This window comes from Tupaia chinensis, unplaced genomic scaffold (assembly GCF_000334495.1).
Source record: "Tupaia chinensis unplaced genomic scaffold, TupChi_1.0 Scaffold000272_1, whole genome shotgun sequence".
Classification (NCBI taxonomy): Eukaryota; Metazoa; Chordata; class Mammalia; order Scandentia; family Tupaiidae; genus Tupaia; species Tupaia belangeri.
Window position 1 is genome coordinate 6,395,427 of NW_006159754.1, and position 18,686 is coordinate 6,414,112.

The 18,686-nt window shown below is 41.0% G+C and overlaps 1 protein-coding gene across 1 annotated transcript; it reads right to left on the reverse strand.

Moving 5' to 3' along the window:
• Window positions 1-1,100: 1,100 nt before the first annotated feature.
• Window positions 1,101-15,495, reverse strand: MISO1 (mitochondrial inner membrane subdomain organizer 1; the record flags this gene model as incomplete). Its single annotated transcript, XM_014588298.2, is given in 4 exon segments — window positions 1,101-1,893; window positions 6,624-6,784; window positions 12,813-12,960; window positions 15,436-15,495. Coding segments are annotated over 4 exon segments (771 nt in total), but the record flags the coding sequence as incomplete, so codon positions are not given.
• Window positions 15,496-18,686: the final 3,191 nt, after the last annotated feature.

Below are 18,686 nucleotides of genomic sequence, written 5' to 3' on the forward strand. Positions count from 1 at the left end.
TTGTATTGCTAGACTCCCACATAGTGGATCGCGGTTCAAATTCTGGACCCAGCAGCTGAAAATTCACTCCTGGCATGTGTGCATGTGTGTCCAAGATCCTGAGAAGAGAATGGAGAAGGTATTACAGCATAGCCCTCTCCCCAGGAGGTGATTTCTCGTTTTCTGTCTGTCTCTAGTGAGCACACGTGCCCTTCTTGTACAAATATCTCTTTAAAAAAGAAAAAGAAAAAGAAGAGAGAAAGAAAAAGAGAGAAAGAAAGAAAGAAAGAAAGAAAGAGAAAGAAAGAGCTTTCTAAAAGCTAGAGTCCATTTTCTCAAGTCTTAAGAAAGAGTCCAGCAGCAGCAGTAAAATCTCTCATTCCGTACTATTGATTCTAACGGAAATTGATCAACTGGATGATAGGTCTGACTTTTCTCGGTAGCACAAATCCTTAAACAACAACAAAATCTTCTCTGGACTTTGTGGCTATTCATTCATTATTGCTGAGTTTGGGAGACATGTTTATACTGTCCGGATGATATGAGCAGCAAGTGTGTGTGTGTGCCAAATCTTCAAACCAACTCAAATTGACTTGGAAAATAAATTTACTATCTCAAATAACAAGGAATTGAGAAGCAGGGCTACTTCAGAGGCTCAATAATGTCATAAGGTAACCCCAACCCTGTCCTTTTTAGGGAGAGGTTTTTGCTATCGGGCGCGAGCACTCGCTAGAAAGAGAGACAGACGGACAGAAAGTGAGAAATCACCCGCCAGGGGTGATGCCACGCCACAGTCCCTTCTCCTCCATTCTCCTCTCAGGATCTTGGGCACGCATACACACTCACACGCCCAGTGTGAGTTTAAGTCACTGGGTCTGGGACTCGAACCATGGTCAACCACATGGGAGTCCAGCAGCATAACCATTATGCCAACTGCTGGTCCCAACCCTGTCTTTTCTATGCTCCACATGGCCTCTTGTCTCTCTCCTCAAGATGGTTCCCCTCATTTAACACTGGGAGCCACCAGCCACCCTTCATTACCAGGAATGGGATATGTGACCCTCTCTTGTAGAATTGCTCCAAATTCACCAGCAGTTGGGAGGAAAGAATAGTCTCAGACATAAGCTATGAAAGGCTTCTTTATTATAAGTAATGAAAATGGATAACAATGAAACAATAAATATTCCCTTCAAACAAAATTAAATACCGTGGCCCAAAATACCCAAAATAATGCATTGGTCCGTAACTGTTTTCTTCAAACATAAGCACTACATATATAAATCCTTCAATCTGGAAGCTTTATAGTGTGTTTCATCGTCCTGAAAACATCTTACAGTAATCATAATTTGTTTTTGTGATATTACAATCATAATAATCATCTTATTTTAATATTTGAAAAAGACTACAATTTGGATCCTTTAAGGAAATTTCCATTTTGACTCAATAAAATATCCATATGTATTTACATATCTTACTCTTCAAAGTAGGCCCCTTCTAGATGTCTTGGATATTTCACCCTTTTCTATGAAAGTGTATGCGACTCATAAGTTCTCTGAACTTCAGCATTAAGGAGGAATTATTCATGTTGTCTTTCCACATTTCATAAGTCCTTCTAAATTTGTCAAAATAACGTTCTTTTTTCATGTTGACGTCTGATTCAGTTGTTTTTAAGTAACTGTCTTTTTTCCATATTTCTCTCCAGGAGTCTTTGAATTTTTCCAAATAACTTTCTTTTTCTGATTCTTCCTTCCATATTCCTTCTCTCTTTTTTAATGCTGCTAATTCAGCTTTAAGTAAGTTTCTGTGAATTTTCCAGTAGATTTTAGAATCATGATTTAGCCCTTTCACGAGAACAGTTTTGCCAAGTCCTCTTCTCAAAATTTCTTCATTCAGACTCACATTAAAATATCCACCCTTGAGTAAAAAATAACACAAACCAATTATTCAAGAAATGTTATAATAACCATGAGATCTGGTTTATTTTAAAATCAGTTATTCAGTGCCAGAAGGTTGCATGGTAGTTAAGACACTGGATTCCCACACCACCACACCATTTGAGTCCTGGACCTACCAGCTTGAAAATTCTACTATGTGCACATGTGCAAGTGCCCCATATCCCGAGGAGAGTGCAGAAGGGATTGTGGAGTGGTTATTCCCCTGGGGGATAATTTCTCAGTTTCCTTCCCGCTGTCTCTCTCCAGTGAGTGTACACACCCTATGGCGGGTGGCATGATGGTTGAGGGCCCTGGACTCCCACATGGCCAACCGTGGTTCAAGTCCTGGACTTGGCAGCTTGCGTTCTCACTTTCTCTCTCTCTTTCTCTCTGTTCCTTTCTGTTGAAATTAAAATAAGTAAATGTTAAGTAAAAAAAAAAAAAAAAATTATTTAAAAAATATTTTTTAAAAAAGGGGAAAATTCCAAGTTTAAGCCAGGAGACATTTCATTTTATTTATTTATTTTGCCAGAGGGTAAGGGCACTTGTCAGAGAGAGAGAGGAAAGCAAAAAGCATCCCCCATGGGGAATGGTCACACCACAACATCCTTTCCCTCCATTTCTCCTTCTTCTCAAGACTTTCGGCGGACACACACAAGCACCCAGAATTTTTATCAATCTGTCAGATCCTGGCCTCTAATGACACAGTTGGTCGAGTGGGGTTCAGTCATCCTAACGACCAGGCCACAGGCTGGCCTGGAACATTTCCTAAGTTCATTTCAAGAAATAATCTTCACAAAAAATTTTATTGTTAGGGTCAGTCAGTGGTGTGATGGTTAAGGGAGCTGTATCCCACACGGCCAACTGCATGGTTCAAGTCTCAGATCCAGTGGCTTGAAAAGCACACCAGGTACGTGTGCATGTGTCTCTGAAATCTCAAGAGGAGAGAGAAAAGAAGGAGAAGGGATTCTTGCATGGCCAATCCCCATGGGAGGTACTTTCTTACTTTCTCTCTCTCTCTCTCTCTGTCTCTCTCCAGTGAGCATGTGCCTCCTCAAGCATTTCTTTTAATCTGTTAAATACAACATCTTAAAAGACGAATGAATTTTATTCCTCTAAATGTTATAACTTTTGGTATGTGATGATAAGTTAGTAAAAAATGTTAGCAAAGGTTTATCACATTTTTCTCAATCTTTTCAATTTTATGATCTTATTCCCTTGAACCAAAATTATAGTAATTAAAATTCAAACTCATACATCAGTAAAATCCAAATAGGAGAAGTGAATGATCACAATATGCGTATAACATAGCTTGCTCGGGACCAGCAGTTAGCGTAATGGCTTATGTTGCTGGATTCCCACGTAGTCGACCGCGGTTTGCGTCCCGGACCCAGTGGCTTAAACTCACGCCGGGCGTGTGTGCGTGCGTGCCCAAGATCCCGAGAGGAGAATGGAGAAGAAGGGATTGCGGCGTGGCCATCCCCTCTGGGGAGTGGTTTCTCGCTTTCTATCTCTCTGTCTCTCTCTGTCGGTCTGGCGAGCACACGTGCCCTATAGCAAAAATCTCTCCAAAAAACATAGCTTGCTCACCAGGGAAGCGATATAAGGTAAAGATATAGGATGAGGACCAACCTGCAGAATAGTGGTTGGGGAAGCTGTATCCCACGTACTGACCACCCCAGCAGCTTAAAAATCACGCCGGGCCCATGGGTGTATGCGCCCCAAATCCAAATGGGATGGAGAAGGGATTGTGGCATGATTACACCCCACTGGGGATGCTTTTACTCTCTCTGTCTCTTTGGCCAGCACATGTGCCCTCTGGCAATTAAGAAAAAAAAAAGAAAAGAAAGAACTGAATATGATCTGGACATCGGAAATTAATGAGTTCATTAGGCTCTCTATTACTAAGTCTGGAAGCTTCTAAGAAGTAAAATAGTTTGGGGCTGGCAGGTGGTATGGTGGTTAAGGGCACTGGACTCCCACATGTCAACTGTGTTTCGAGTCCTGGAGCTGATAGATTGCTTTCTCTCTCTCTCTATTTGTCCCTCTCTGGCCAAATTTTAATGAACGAATTAATTAAGTTAAATAAAATAATTCTTAAAAAAAGAGAGAGAATTAAAATAGTTCAAATTCTAATCATTTTTATATGAATTTTCTTCTTCAGATTATTCTTGTTATACGAAAAGGGACTTAAAAAAATTGCTTTTACTCCTGTCATAATAACACTTAAACCATTTATTTTTAAAATTTTCACTTTTCAATAATCACCACATACACGCTATTTTTAAAATTATTTATTTAATTTCAAAAAAATATTTTATTTAACTTTATTTATTTATTTTAATTTGACCAGAGAGGGACAGCATGAGAGTGCGAGTGACAGAGAAAGAGAGAAATTGAGAAAGCAAGTTGCCAGGTCTGGGACACGAACCACAGTTGGCTATGTGGGAGTCTAGTGTCTTAAACCACTATACCACCTGCTGGCCCCTATTTAATTTTTTAAATCATTGTTATATTATTTTAATTTGCTACAGAGTACATGGGATCACCAGAGAGAAAATGAGAGAAAGTGAGAAAGCAAGCAGCCAGGTCCAGGACTTGAACCACAGTCAGCCATGTGGGAGTCAAACACTTTAACCACCATGCCACCTGCTGGGCCCCATAGACTTTTTAATATAGTTAGAAAGTTAGAAATCAGTCTAGATAAAATTCTGTATTGTGCATTTTTTTTTCCTTTCATTTTTGCTATAGGGTGCATGCTATGCACTCCCTGGAGGGAGACAGAGAAAGAAGGAAAGTGAGAAATCACCGCCCGGGGAGACAGTCACACGGCAATCCCTTCTTCTCCAATCTCCTCTCGGGATTTTGGGCATGTACACATGCACACGTGGTATGCCTTTTAAACTTCAGGTCCAGGACTCAACCTGCACATTGGCCATGTGGGATTCAGCTGCCTTAACCACTATGCCACCTGGCTGGCTCTGTATTCTGCTTTCTAAAAAATTAAGTCAAGAAATTTTTTTTAAGCATGTTTTTGTAATCATCATAATTGTAATTTTAGTAAGTACATCACTGAAGTGACTAAAGAATAAAAATCTACTTGACAGCCCACCAAAAGAAATTTATGGCAAGGCAACCCTAGGATTCTGAACCATGGAATTCTGAATCTGGAAATTTGCAAGCAAGCCTGTGTGAATGCCCGAAATCCTGAGAGGAGATTGGAGAAGAAGGGATTGCAGTGTGGCTGTTCCCCTGAGGGGTGAATTCTCACTTTCCTGCTTTTTCTGTCTCCCTCCAGTGAATGCATGGCATGCACCCTATAGCAACAGAAATTAAAGTGTGTCATTCCCAGTTACATGCTGGCTGTGTCTAATCATAAAGGTAAGAAAGCTCTGAGCATTTTCAGATGGCTCACCAGAAACTGAAGATGCTCAGCTGAAGGGCTCAGACCTACACACTGACACACACTTACGGGCAGGGCACCGGAGCAGACTGGGAATATCTACCTCCAGAAAACACCCCTGCCTCCCTTCATGCTTTCCAGATGATAAGCTTCACTCAACAGTGGTTTCTTCTTCTTTCTTTCTTTCTTTCTTTATTTATTTTCCTTTCATTTATTTATTTTTACATTTTTCCACAAACATTTACTTTACATAGCAAAAAATTTTAGCTCATAATCCATAATTCTTGACAGTTTACAAACAACTTTCAAAATTTCAAAATACTGAATTTTAAAGATAATGATCAAAATAAGTCATATAATTTTGTATAATTTTATGACTCTATAACAACAGAAGCAGTATGGTGGTTTCTTCTTTTTTAAAGCTGTTCTCTAATATGTTAAATGATGCTAAGTAAAGGAAATAGGTACGGTGTGTTCGTAGTGTTATTTCACTTGGAGTGGGGGGGGTTTATCTGTTTGTTCGCTTGTTTTTGCTTTTAGTTTTGGCATAGGGTATGTGCGCTCACCAGAGAGAGACAGAGAGACAGAAATAGGAAGAGTGAAACTCCACAGGGGTTGGCCACAATCTCTTCTCCTTTATTCTCCTCTCAGGATCTTGAGTACACATATACTCACACCCTGCATGATTTTCAAGTCACTGGGTACAGGACTCAAACCAGATGGTCAGCTGTGTGGGATCCAGCACCTTCACCTTCATGCCACCTGCTGGCCCTCACAAGTGGTTTCTAATCATGAGCATGACATAATATACTCAGCATAAACAAATGTATAAGAGTCCTTAGGGGGCGGCAGGTGGTATGGTGGTTAAGGCAGCTGGACTCCCACATGGCTGACTGTAGTTTGAGTCCCGAATCCAGCAGCTTGCTTTCTCACTTTCCTTCTCTCTCTCTGGTCAACTTCAATAAAATAAGATAAAATAAAATAAGACAATGACAATAAATAAAATTAAATAAAATAATTCTAAAAAAAGAGAGAGAGAGAGAGAGTTCTTCAGTTAGCATGCCCAGGGTCATTAATAATTTAAAAGTTTTTCCCTTAATTTTCTATTTATTTTTATAAACATATATTACATGTATAACTAAAATATAAAAAAAATTATATATGAAACACCTGGTTCTCTCTATACTCTATTACTAAGTATTTAAAAAACAAATGAGAATATTCAGTGCCCCACTGTATATTAGAAGTTTGAATTAAGTGCTCACACATAGATAAAATATTGCTAATTATCTCTTCCCACTACTTACCTTATTCACTAGAAGGTAGCAAAAGAGCACTGAATTCTCCTTTCCGAGAAGCTGGAACCATAGCAGTTGGGACGGCTTTAGCTCATTCTGTAACCAGACCTTCCCGGTCTCAGTAAGTTCCACTCCGGCCAGTTTAACCAGTAGAGCACCACACGGCTCTTCTACAAACGTTAGGGAGGAAAGGGTTCAGTTTTAACAGAATACTGTCAGAGCAAATTCCAAAGTCATTTGCCACAAAGCCACCAAAAACGTTATGTTTATTTATGAATTCCCAGACTCTCTAAATGTAGGTTCATTTATTCCTATATTTAAATTTCATTAAAAACAACACAACTGTATTATGAATGAAGTAATTTCAAAAAATCGTTTCAGTAAACTCCAGAACAGAAAATGAGATTTAATCGATTTAACCTTTTTTCAACCTTCCACACTTACATCTATACAAAGACTCACAAGGCTACAGACATGGAGCTTAATAATATCAGCTGCTATTACCAATAGAAACTTTTTCATCTAACAACAGGGTATCTCACCACATCAACGAATATTGATAAACATCATTTTTATAATACATTCTGTAAAACTGACTTCCATATAGGATATTACCAATTTATATTCAAAATAACATAGTATGAAGATCTGTTTACTCAAATCCTTGGTAGAATTTTAACCAATTTAATTTGAACAAGATTTTTTTTTAAGAGAAAGTTTATATCTTTCAAAAAATGATAATGGCTTACTAAAAACAAACAAAAAAAAACACCTCAGGGCCTTTCTCTTATAAAATTTAACATATGTTAAGCTCTTACAAAGTACAACAAAGTATAAAGATTAATTTATCTAATCTCTAGAAATAATATGAGGTCTTTCTACAATTCTTTAATGTTGCCAATACAATCAACCAGCTTCCAATAAGATAGCTCTCTCTTTTTTCTTTTCTTTCCTGTTTTTTTAAGGTTTTGCTATAGGGAGCACACACTCATCAGAGACAGTAAGAGAAAAAGTGAGAAATCACCCCTCAAAGGGGGATGGCCACACTGCAATCCTTTCTCCTCTATTTTCCTCCTGTGATTGTGGGCATGCACACACATGTGCCCATTGTGATTTTCAAGTACCAGGTCAGGAGACTCCAACTGTGGTCGGCCATGAAGGAGTCCAGCATCATCCAATAAGATATCTCATACATTTTGAGACCAAGTCTTTTGAATCAAAAATTTGAAGTAAATCATCCATGAATCTAATTTAACACTGTCATCTTAAGTATTAATGTCCTCATTTGGCAGAAGTCATTGAATTTTTTTTTCTTTTTTTTTTTTTTTTGAGAGAGATTTTTGCTATTGGGTGTGTGTTCACTGAAGAGACAGAGGCATTCTCCTCTCCGAATCTTGGGCATGCACGCACACATGACCAGCATGAATCTCAAGCCACTAGATCTGAGACTGGAACCACGGTTGGCCATGTGGGAGTCTAGTGATATAACCATTATGCCTTCTGCTGGTCCTGGCCATTGGATTCTTAATTATTATTATTTTGCTCTAGGGTGTATGTGCTCATCAGAGAGAGAGAGAAGTCACTCCCCTGGGGGATGGCCACACCTCAATCCTTTCTCCTTCATTCTCCTCTCAGTATCTTATGCATTCATGTGCAGCAGTCAGCATGATTCCCAAGCCGCCAGGTCCAGGACTTGAACCATGCAGTTAGCCAGCGTCTTAACCTACTTGCCATTTTTGGCCCCATGCTGGCTTTTTTAAACAGTCTTCCTACATTGCCCAGGCCAGGCTTCGAGCTTGTGACCCTCCTGCTTCGGCCTCCCTGACTCTCTGGAATTACAGGCACACACCACTGTGTCTAATCTTTCAGGTTGGACCAGAAATTGAACCTAGGCCTCCCATGTGTTCCCAGCCTGTGGAACACAGTGTCTTAGCAGTGCACACCACTGCAGCTGAAACTCAATAAGAATTTAACAGTAATACTTTTTTTTTTTTTTTTTAAAGAATGAGTGTTCTGAAAGTTTTACTGTGTATCTTGTTTTAAATTTTGCCAGAGGGCATGTGCGCTCACCAGAGACACAGAGAGAGAGGGAGATATGTTCAAGCACCCCCTGAGGTCACACCAGGATCTCTTGTCCTCTGTTTTTCCCTCCTTCTGTGATTTCGGCTTGCACACACGTTGCCCAGTGTATTTCTCAGGCAGCGGGATCTGGGACTTATACCATAGGGTTGATCGTGTGAAATCCAGCTGCCCTGAGCTGATCTCATTTCATAAATTGTTTAAGGTATGGGGCCAGCCAGCAGTGTGATAATTAAGATGGCTGGATCCCACGTGGCTGACTGTGCGGTTCAAGTCCCAGACCCAGTAGCTTAAAAAACATATCAGGCACCTGTGCATTCATGTCCAAAATCCTGAGCGGAAACTGGAGAAGAGATCACAGAATGGTCATCCTTCCTGGGGCAGGGGGGTTGATTTCTCACTCTCCCTTTCTCTCTCTTTCTCTGTCTTTCTTTGGCTGAGTGCATGTCCCCTATTGCAAACTAAATAAAAGAAAAAAATTTAAGGTCTGTGTGTGTGTGTCCATGCCTCCTCACTCATATACACCCAGGATCACAGAAGGGAGAGTAAATCATAAAGACTCTTGTTTAATGGTGGTGGGAAACAGACCAGAACTAGAGACAGAACATCTCTCTCCACACTAATACATGTTCTGCCACACTACAGCCTCCAGTATAATAGAGAGCTACTCTTTTAATAAAGAATGATTTTATTTAACTTTATTTAGTTAGTTATTTTAATTTGACCAGAGAAGGACAGAGTGGGAGAGAGGGAAAGTGAGAAAGCAAGCCGCCAGGTCCAGGACTCAAACCACATTTGGCCAGGTGGGAGTCCAGACTCCTTCACCATGCCACCTGCTGGCCCCAATGCAGAGCCATAGTAACCAAACCTTCTTAGTATGAATAGTCTCACTTTTGAGGGCCTGAATCTTAATCCTCCTCACAACACAATCAGAAGCCCATTTATATCATATAAGCTAGATAGTAAAAATAGTGACAAGAGGGGCCAGCAGGTGGCGTGGTGGGTTAGGGTACTAGACTCCCACAGGCTGACTGTGGTTCAAGTGCCAGACCTGGCAGCTTGCTTTCTCACTTTCTCTCTCACTCTGTCCCTCTCTGGTCAAATTAAAAATAAATAAGTAAATAAATAAAGCTAAATTAAATAATTCTTTAAAAAATATAGTGACAAGAGCATAAAGAACTTTTAATTAATAGCTATTTCAAAATAAAGAAGATTGTCCCGTTCTTGTAACGTAGTGGTAATGCAATCTGTGATGCTACAGCCACGTGGGAAGGTCCTGAGTTCATGCTCAAGGCTTCCCTGTACTTGCTCAGCTTGTGAAGCCAGCTGACTGAGTCGGGAGTGGATCATGGCATGCACTGGGATGTCTGTCAGAGTGCCTGTCTGTCTATGTCTGTCTGTCTCGCTCTCATGGGAGAAAGATGGAAAGACACTTTTAGGACTAAATAATAAAATGAAAAGATTCTTCTCTGGCATTATTAAGTCATTCAAAATGGTACCTGAGTAGCAATTTTTCTAGTTATAAAACTATTTTACAGGTAAATAGGCTTCCTCTCTGAAAGTACAAAATAATCTCTCTCATATCAGCTGATAATGATTTATGTCAGTCACAAAAAGGTACTAGTACCATTGTTAATGGTTATAGCGACGTTTTCTAAGGGGTATAACACATATGTCTGCCTGTTTTTAACTTTTACATATGTGTACATGGAGTCTGAACTTAGTGGCAGAAAATCTGTTTTCCAGTTTGATTTTATCAATTATGAGATAGCTAGCTAGCTGTTTACATGTTTTTTTTTTTTTTTGTAGAGGTTTTTGCTATAGGACATGTGTGCTCGCCAGACAGAGAGACAGAGAGACAGAAAGCAAGAAATCACTCCCCAGGGGGGATGGCCACGCCACGATCCCTTCTCCTCCATTCTCCTCTTGGGATCCTGGGCACACACGCACACGCGCCTGGCGTGAGTTTAAGCCACCGGGTCCGGGACACGAAACGCAGTCAACTACGTGGGAGTGCAGCGACATAGCCATTACGCTAACTGCTGGTCCCTGTTTACATGGTATTTAATCCCTACAGAAAACATTAAGAAAGGGGGAAGAAAAGTAAGGAGGGAATTAAAGCTTCCGAGGTTCCTTTTTGCTGTAAAATTTTGATCCAAGGTACCAAGTTACATAAATATCTTGTTTTGACATGAGCACATTCGTAATAATAAACATATAAGGCAATGACAGGGCTGTGGCACTGCGTGACTTCGGGAGGCAGACTCAGTGACATGCTGCCTAGAATCCTGTGAGCATAACGGCAGGTGGTGGCCCTGCTGGCAAAGCTCTAAAGAATCATTACCACTTCAGATAAGACAGATTTAAATTATGACGGCAACTCAGAAGCCAAAGAACTTACGCGTATAGATCCTGCTTAGAGCTGAAATGGAAAAAAAAAAAATTCTAGGTAATCTATCTTCAGGGCGTATCATCAGCCAAACTGTGCAAAGTCTCTTTGTTTCGTTAAAAGAACCAATTGCCAGGGAAGCCCTAGTGTGGTGATTAAGGTGGCCAGATCCCATGTGGCTGACCCTGTGATTCGAGTGCAAATCAGGCAGCCTGAAAAACACACTGGGTGCAAAACAAAAAACAAAACAAAACAAAAACCCACTGGGTGCACGTGTAAGCATGCCCAAATCCAAAAAGAAGGGAGAAATGGAGAAGGGATTGCGTTTGGACCATCTCCCATAGATGGTGCCTTCTTACCCCCCCTGCCACTACAACCCCGCCCCCCCATCCCCTGTCTCACTCTCACTCTCCTCTCTCTCTGGCTAGTGCACATACTCTGCAGCAAAAATTTTAAAAAAAGGAGGAGGAGGGGATCAGTAGGTGGAATGGTGGTTCAGGCACTGGACACTCCTACATGGCCTCTCTAATTTTTTGGGCATGTACACATACCCAAAATCCCAAGAGAAGAATGGAGAAGGGAATGGAGGAGAAGGGACTGCAGTGTAGCCATCAACCCCGGTGGGTGATTTCTTACCTTCTCTCTTTCTGGGTCTCCATCTCACTTTGGCATGCACATGCAGCCTATAGCAAAATTAAAAAAATAAAATAAAATAAAATAATTAAAATTACATGATATGGGGCCTGCAGGTGGTATGATGGTTAAGGTGCTGGATTCCTACATGGCTGACCATGGTTTGGGTCCCAGACTCAGCAGTTTGAAAACTGCCCGGGCGCTTATACATGTGTACCCAAACTCCAGAGGGAAGACTGGAAGAGAAGGCATTGCAGTATGGCCATCCCCTCTTGGGGATGGGAGAGGATTTCCTTTTATTTGAAGTCTTCTTTTTTTAATAATTATTTATTTAGGGGCCAGCAGGTGGCATGGTGGTTAAGAACACTGGACTCCCACATAGCCGACTGTGGTTTGAGTGACAGATCTGGCGGCTTGCTTTCTCATTTTCCCTCTCTCTCTTCTCTATCACTCTGTCTCTCTCTGGTCAAATTTAAATTAATTAAGTAATTAATTAATTCTTTAATAAAAATATTTAATTTTATTTATTATTATTATTGAATTTGACCAGAGAGAGACAGAGTGAGGGAGAGTGAGAAAGCAAGCCATCAGGTCAGGAACTCAAACTGCTGTCAGTCAGGTAGGAGTCCAGCATCTTAATCACCACACAGGCCCCAAGGGGGGTGATTTTTACTTTCTCTCTTTCTCTGCCCCTCTGTCTCTGGCAAGTGCATGCACCTAATGGCAAAAACCTAAAAATAAAAAATAAGACATAAAATGATTATTTATATACAATGTTTAGTAAAGAACATACAAGAATTATTATATTTAGGGACCAGCAGTTAGCGTAATGACTATGTCGCTGGACTCCCATGTAGTCGACCGCGTTTTGCATCTCGGCTTAAACTCATGCCGGGTGCATGTGCGTGCGTGCCCAAGATCCCGAGAGGAGAATGGAGGAGAAGGGATTACGGCATGGCCATCCCCTCTGGGGGGTGATTTCTCATTTTCTATCTCTCTGTCTCTCTCTGTCTTTCTGGCAAGCACATGCACCCAATAAGAAAAACCTCTCCAAAAAAAGAAAAAAAAAAGAACTATTATTTTTGTACCTTACTTACTTTTCAATGAAGATATAATAGGCAAAGTAATAGGAATATGTTCAATTTCTAAACCATTCTCAGTTATTCGGCGTAATCGTCCACGTAGTTTAACATTCTTTTTTATAAATTCTACTGGAATATCTGAAGAGCTTGTAAATTTTGATGTCTGTTGATTTACAAAAAGAAAAATATGACCTTTTGTTATTTTCATTTCAAAATTTAAAATGTCAAATTATTATTTAATATTTATCAAAAAAATCAAAATTTTAATTTGATTCTTAATTTTATATGTATACCTTAAAATTACTTAATTAAAAGTATTTAAAGAAACGTTATTCATTATTTTGCTATTTCAAGCCACTATATAGAGAAAAATAGGCAAACTCCTAATTCTTAAAATCTTACAATCTCAAAATATGACATAATTCATCAAAAGGCACCTATTTGTGCCAGGAACCACACAAATTTGGTTAGTCACATCCTATTCTACATATGTACCATCTGTTCATACATGTAGTGCTGGGAAAACCTAAGTCAAATTAATTAGAACCCTTACTCAGGGCCAGCAGGTTGTGTGGTGGTTAGGGCACTGGACTCCCACGTAGCTGACCACAGTTCAAGTCCTGCACCTGGAGGTTTGCTTTCTCACTTTCCCTCTCTCTCTCCCCTTCTTCTCTCTCTCGCTTTCCTTTTCTCTATCTCTGTCTGGTCAAATTAAAAAATAATAATAATAACAAATGGAATTAAATAAATAAATAATTCTTTAAAAAAATACCAGCAGTTAGTGTAATGGCTACGTCACTAGACTCCCATGTAGTCGACTGCAGTTCAAGTTCTGGTCCCAGTGGCTTAAACTCACACCGGGCGCATGTGCGTGCATGCCCAAGATCCCAAGAGAAGAATGGAGGAGAAGGGATTGTGGCGTAGCCATCCCCCGTGGGGGTGATTTCTTGCTTTCTGACTCTCTGTCTCTGTCTGTCTTTCTGGCGAGCGCACGTGCCCTATAGCAAAAACCTCTTAAAAAAATGATATAACAAATACAATCTATGGATCAGCTGAATCCTGATTTAAATAGATCATTCATTTAAAGGGCAGGGTGGGGGCACCAGTCCCTCTGCAGTGGCACATGCCTGTGGGCCTTGCTGAGGTTTGCTTTGGGGCAGGAAAATCACAACATGACTAAGTCCTGTGCGCATGCACACACACACACACACACACACACCCACACACACACCCACACACACAAGTAGGAAAATGAAACATTGTGACTATCAAAAAAAAAAAATCCAGAAATGGATTGGGTATTGGATGATACTAAGTGATTACTGTTTTTAATCTTTTAAAATTTGATAGAGGGTGCCTGCACTCACCAGAGAGAGACACAAAGAAACAGAGAGAGTCACAAAGACACAGAGAGATAACATTAGAAAGCATACCCTGGGGAGAGAGCCATGCCACAATCCCTTCTCCATTTTCCCTTTCAGGATTTTGGGCACACTAGCACATACACCTAGCATGTTTTTCAGGTCACCACGTCTAGGATTCAACCACGCAGTCAGCCATGTACCATACAGCTGCCTTAACCACCATGCCGCTGAGTAGCTAAGAGATTATTCTTAATTTTATTAGGTGTCATAATATAAAACAAACTGACATTCTGAATCTTGATACAATAAAATAGGAAGTACACACCATCACCTTGCCAAAATTTTTAGGTAAATCTAATCAGGAAATGGACAAATTGAGATTATGGGTGCATTTTACAAATGGCTTAGACTCCAAAAAATTGTATCATAAGAGACAAAAACTTTATATATATATATATATCTTGGGATCTTGGGCACGCATACACATGCGTGAGTTTAAGCCAGCGGGTCTGGGACTTGAACTGTGGTCGACTACATGGGAGTCCAGCGACATAGCCATTACGCCAACTGCTGGTCCCCAAAAGTTATATTTTTAAAAAGTAGAGGTGAGGGGCTGGCAAGTGGCGTTGTGGTTAAAGGAACTGAATCCCCCACATGACCAACAATCGTTCAAGTCCTGGACCTGATGGTTTACTTTCTCACTCCCCCCCACTCTGTCTCTCTCTGATAAAATGATAATAATAAAGTTAAATAAAATAATTCTTTAAAAAAATAAGTGGAGGTGGGTGGTGGTTAGGGACACTGGACTCTCACATGGCTGACTGCAGTTCAAGTCCCAGACTTGGCGGCTTGCTTTCTCCCTTTCTCTCTCCCTCTCTCTCTCACTGTATCCCTCTCTGGTCAAATAGAAAGAAACCAAGGAAGAGAGAGAGAGAAAAAGAGCGAGATAGAGAGAGAGAGAAAGAGAGAGAACAAGAGAAAGAAAGAAAAAGAAAGAATGAGAGAAAGAGAAAAAAATGAAATTCTTTTCAGATTCCTTTTCAAGTATAAAAAAGGGTGATTATGGAAATAGAGGCAATACGATTACTTTCCCAAATCCTATGGATCTGTTACTTTTAAACCAAGAACTTAAAAAATATGTTCATTGTTCTAAAATATACTTAAAAGCTTCTGATGTGAAAACAAAATGATATACTGCTTGCTTGAAGTAAAAACGATCTCAAATGGAAACAAATGATTGCTTATCATAATACCTTTTTTGTTTTTTAACTTACCAGTCGCACACTCTTTAGAAATAACAATATTCCAGCTATGGCCATTCCAGTGCTGATGCTCTACAGAAAGATATTGAATGATTAATTCTCACCACTTAATATTGTAGTAGTCACAGTACTAATTAGAAGCGGGGGAAGTGTACTCCCTATATCTATCTAAGAAACGCATATCCTTCAAATGAAGGCCCACTCTTCCCAAAAACTTTGTCCACCCACTCACTAACACTCCCTTCTTTTAACGTTGTAACACTCCCAGTCTTTCCAAACAATGTGGCATGCACAGTCATGGTGTGTGTGTGCCTGCACGTGTGCGTGCATACATAGGTATACACAATATCATATTATTCTCTACTGATTGTATTACTTTGAGTATTTTAAATGCACGAACCACTCTAATACTTCTTGTACGTGCCCACAATAATTAGCAAAACCTTGCACCCACTGTGGGAATTTGGTAGAAAACATCATTAACCCTTGAAATAAAGGACCTTGGCAATTTTTTTCTTTTCATGACAGATTTTTGCTATTAGGTATGTGAGCTCACTGGAGAGAGAGAGAGAGACAGAAAGCAAGAAATCACCCACCCACCCACCCCCAGGGGATGGCCACATTGCAATCCTTTCTCCTCGGGATTTTGCACATGTGAGCACACATGCCTGGTGTGAGTTTTAAGCCACCGGGTCCAGAACTCAAACTGTGGGTGACTATGTGGGAGTTCAGTGACATAACCATTACACTATCTGCTGGTCCTACTGGCAAATGCTAATATATGTTATAATTTACAGGGAAATGGTTGGGAAAAAACTTAGTGGTTTTTTTTTTTTAAATGTTTCATTTTGAGGCCAGGAGGTGCCGTGGTGGTTAGGGTCTGGACTCCCATATGGCTAACTGCAGTTTAAGTCCTGGACCTAGTGGCTTGTTTTCTCACTTTTCGTCTGTCTCTAGTGAATGCATGTGCCTTATGGCAAATTTAAAAAATAATAATAAATAAAATTAAATAATATTTTTAAAGTTTCATTTAAACTAAGGTAGGCCTAAAGGAGCTTAAAAAAATTTAGAGTCCTGCAACTTCCTCAAAAAGTGTGATAATCTGGACCAGCAGGTTGCATGAAGGTTAAGGCTGGATCCCACATGGCTGACTGTACCATTCCAATACTGGACTTGGCAGTTTGAGAATCATGCCAGGTGCATGTGTGTAAATGCCCAAGATCCTGAGAAAAGAATAAAGAAGGGGGATGATTTTTTCACTTTTCTTCTCTCTGTTTCTGGCTGGTGTACATATCCTATAACCAAACTTAACAACAACAAAAAAAGGTGTGATAATCTAACATACTTTCCTCCACTAAATCCAGTGAGATATATGAGAAATAATGTTGAAAAAATACACCAGGGTGGGGCCAGCAGGCGGCATGGTTAAGGCACGGGATTCCAGGCGACTGATTCCGCAGTTTGAATCCTGGACTAGTGGCTTGAAAAACACTTAAGGCGCATGTGTGTGTGACCTAAGTCCCAAGAGGAGAAAGAAGAAAAGATTATGGCATGGCCATCTCCTCTGAGTGGTGATTTATCAATCTCTCTCTCTCTCTCTGGTGAGCACACATTCTCCATGGCAAAAAAGAAAATCTAAAAATAGAAAAAAAAAAAAAAAAAAGGAGGGGGGAAGAACAGAAACTGTATACCTGGATACATTTTGGGGTTCTGTGATTGGGTTATTTGGAAAAATATACCCAAGTGCTAATTTAAAAAAAAATAATTATTTATATAATTCTATTTGTTATTATCATTTTTAAATTTGACCAGAGAAAGGGAAATGAGAAAACAAGCCCCCAGGCCCAGGACTCAACTGTGGTCAGCTATGTGAGAGTTCAGGACCTTAACCACCATGCCACTGCCAGCAACCCCCAACCCCCACCCCTGGGGTAATTTAGACATTGTTTGCTCCCACAATTTTTCTGAGGTCATTTTGAAATTTGAAATAACCCATGCGTCTAGTCGTGCTTAATGGAAGAAGAAGGCCTTGTCAATTAACTTGTGTCAATCCACCATTCATTAATCTTACAAGTATTTACCTAGCACTTCCTAAGTGGCAGGCACTCCACCGAGGACTGGGGGTAGGATGGTGAGTGACAGCAGGCAGGGCCTTAGACCTGCAGAACATCTGCCAAGCTCATCTTACTCAGTTTAATAGAATTTTAAAAGGTCAACCATTCCTTCTGGAAAACAGCTTCCTCTCTTGGCTTCCAGGATAAACGGCTTTCCTTTCCCTCACTGTCTGCTGCTCCTAGTCGTTACTGACCTCCTCCTTTTCACTGCCCGAATTCCAAGTTAGAATCCCCCAGTCTAAGCTCCTTCAGCAGCTTTTCCCATTTGCTCCAAGATATCATTCAAACCCAGGCATTAAATACTAATTAGGGTTTATGCAGCTCATTCCCAGAGTTCTATGCCCAGTCCTGGTAGTCCTCAACACCAGCTCTACATCCGGTTGCCTAGAGTGGCATCTCCATCTCTGCTCTGCTCACAAGTCCAATGCCATCTTCGAGTTCACAAGCTTGGGTGGTTTTTTTTTTTTGTTCTCGATTTCCCAACAAATCGTTAATTCTACCACCACCCTTAACCCAACGGCAGCTCCTTGGATTCCTCTTTCTGTGCACCCCACATCTGACCATCCACACCACCTCAGGGGTGTTAGCCACAGTGCTCTCTCCTCGTCATCCTTGTTTGCCTGGTGGCCCGAGAGGACCCTCGCTTGCCTGAACTAGAGATCGCTCGCTTCCCTATTTTATTATTTTATTTGTTGTTAAGTGTATTACGGTCTTTCTCTGAGGTCTCTCGATAGAGCATAGCTCGGTTTGGCTGCTCATCTGAGCAGCCGGCTCCTGGGCTCTGAGGAAGCTTGCCTCTGGGCTACGCGATCTTCCTTCTGGGCGAGGGACATTTGGGGACGATTCACCTCATCTTAAGTTCTTTTGGGGGTTTCTTTTCCCGGTCGGGGTTCTCTGGGACAGCAGCGCGGCCTTTCTTACAATCTCCCCCATGCTTTTAAACGGAGGAAACGTCCGCTCCCAAGCCACCGAGCCTCGGTGCCCTCCCAGCGCCCGGCTAGTGTCGCAGCCTGAGCTGTCCCCGGGGCCCAGCACGGCCCTGCGGTGACCAGGCAGCCCGGCCCTGGCCACCCCCGCGAGGTCGCCCTCCCGGCCCAGCGGGGTTCGCCGCCCGAGGCCTCCCCGGACGCGCCCCTCGGGCTCGCCCCG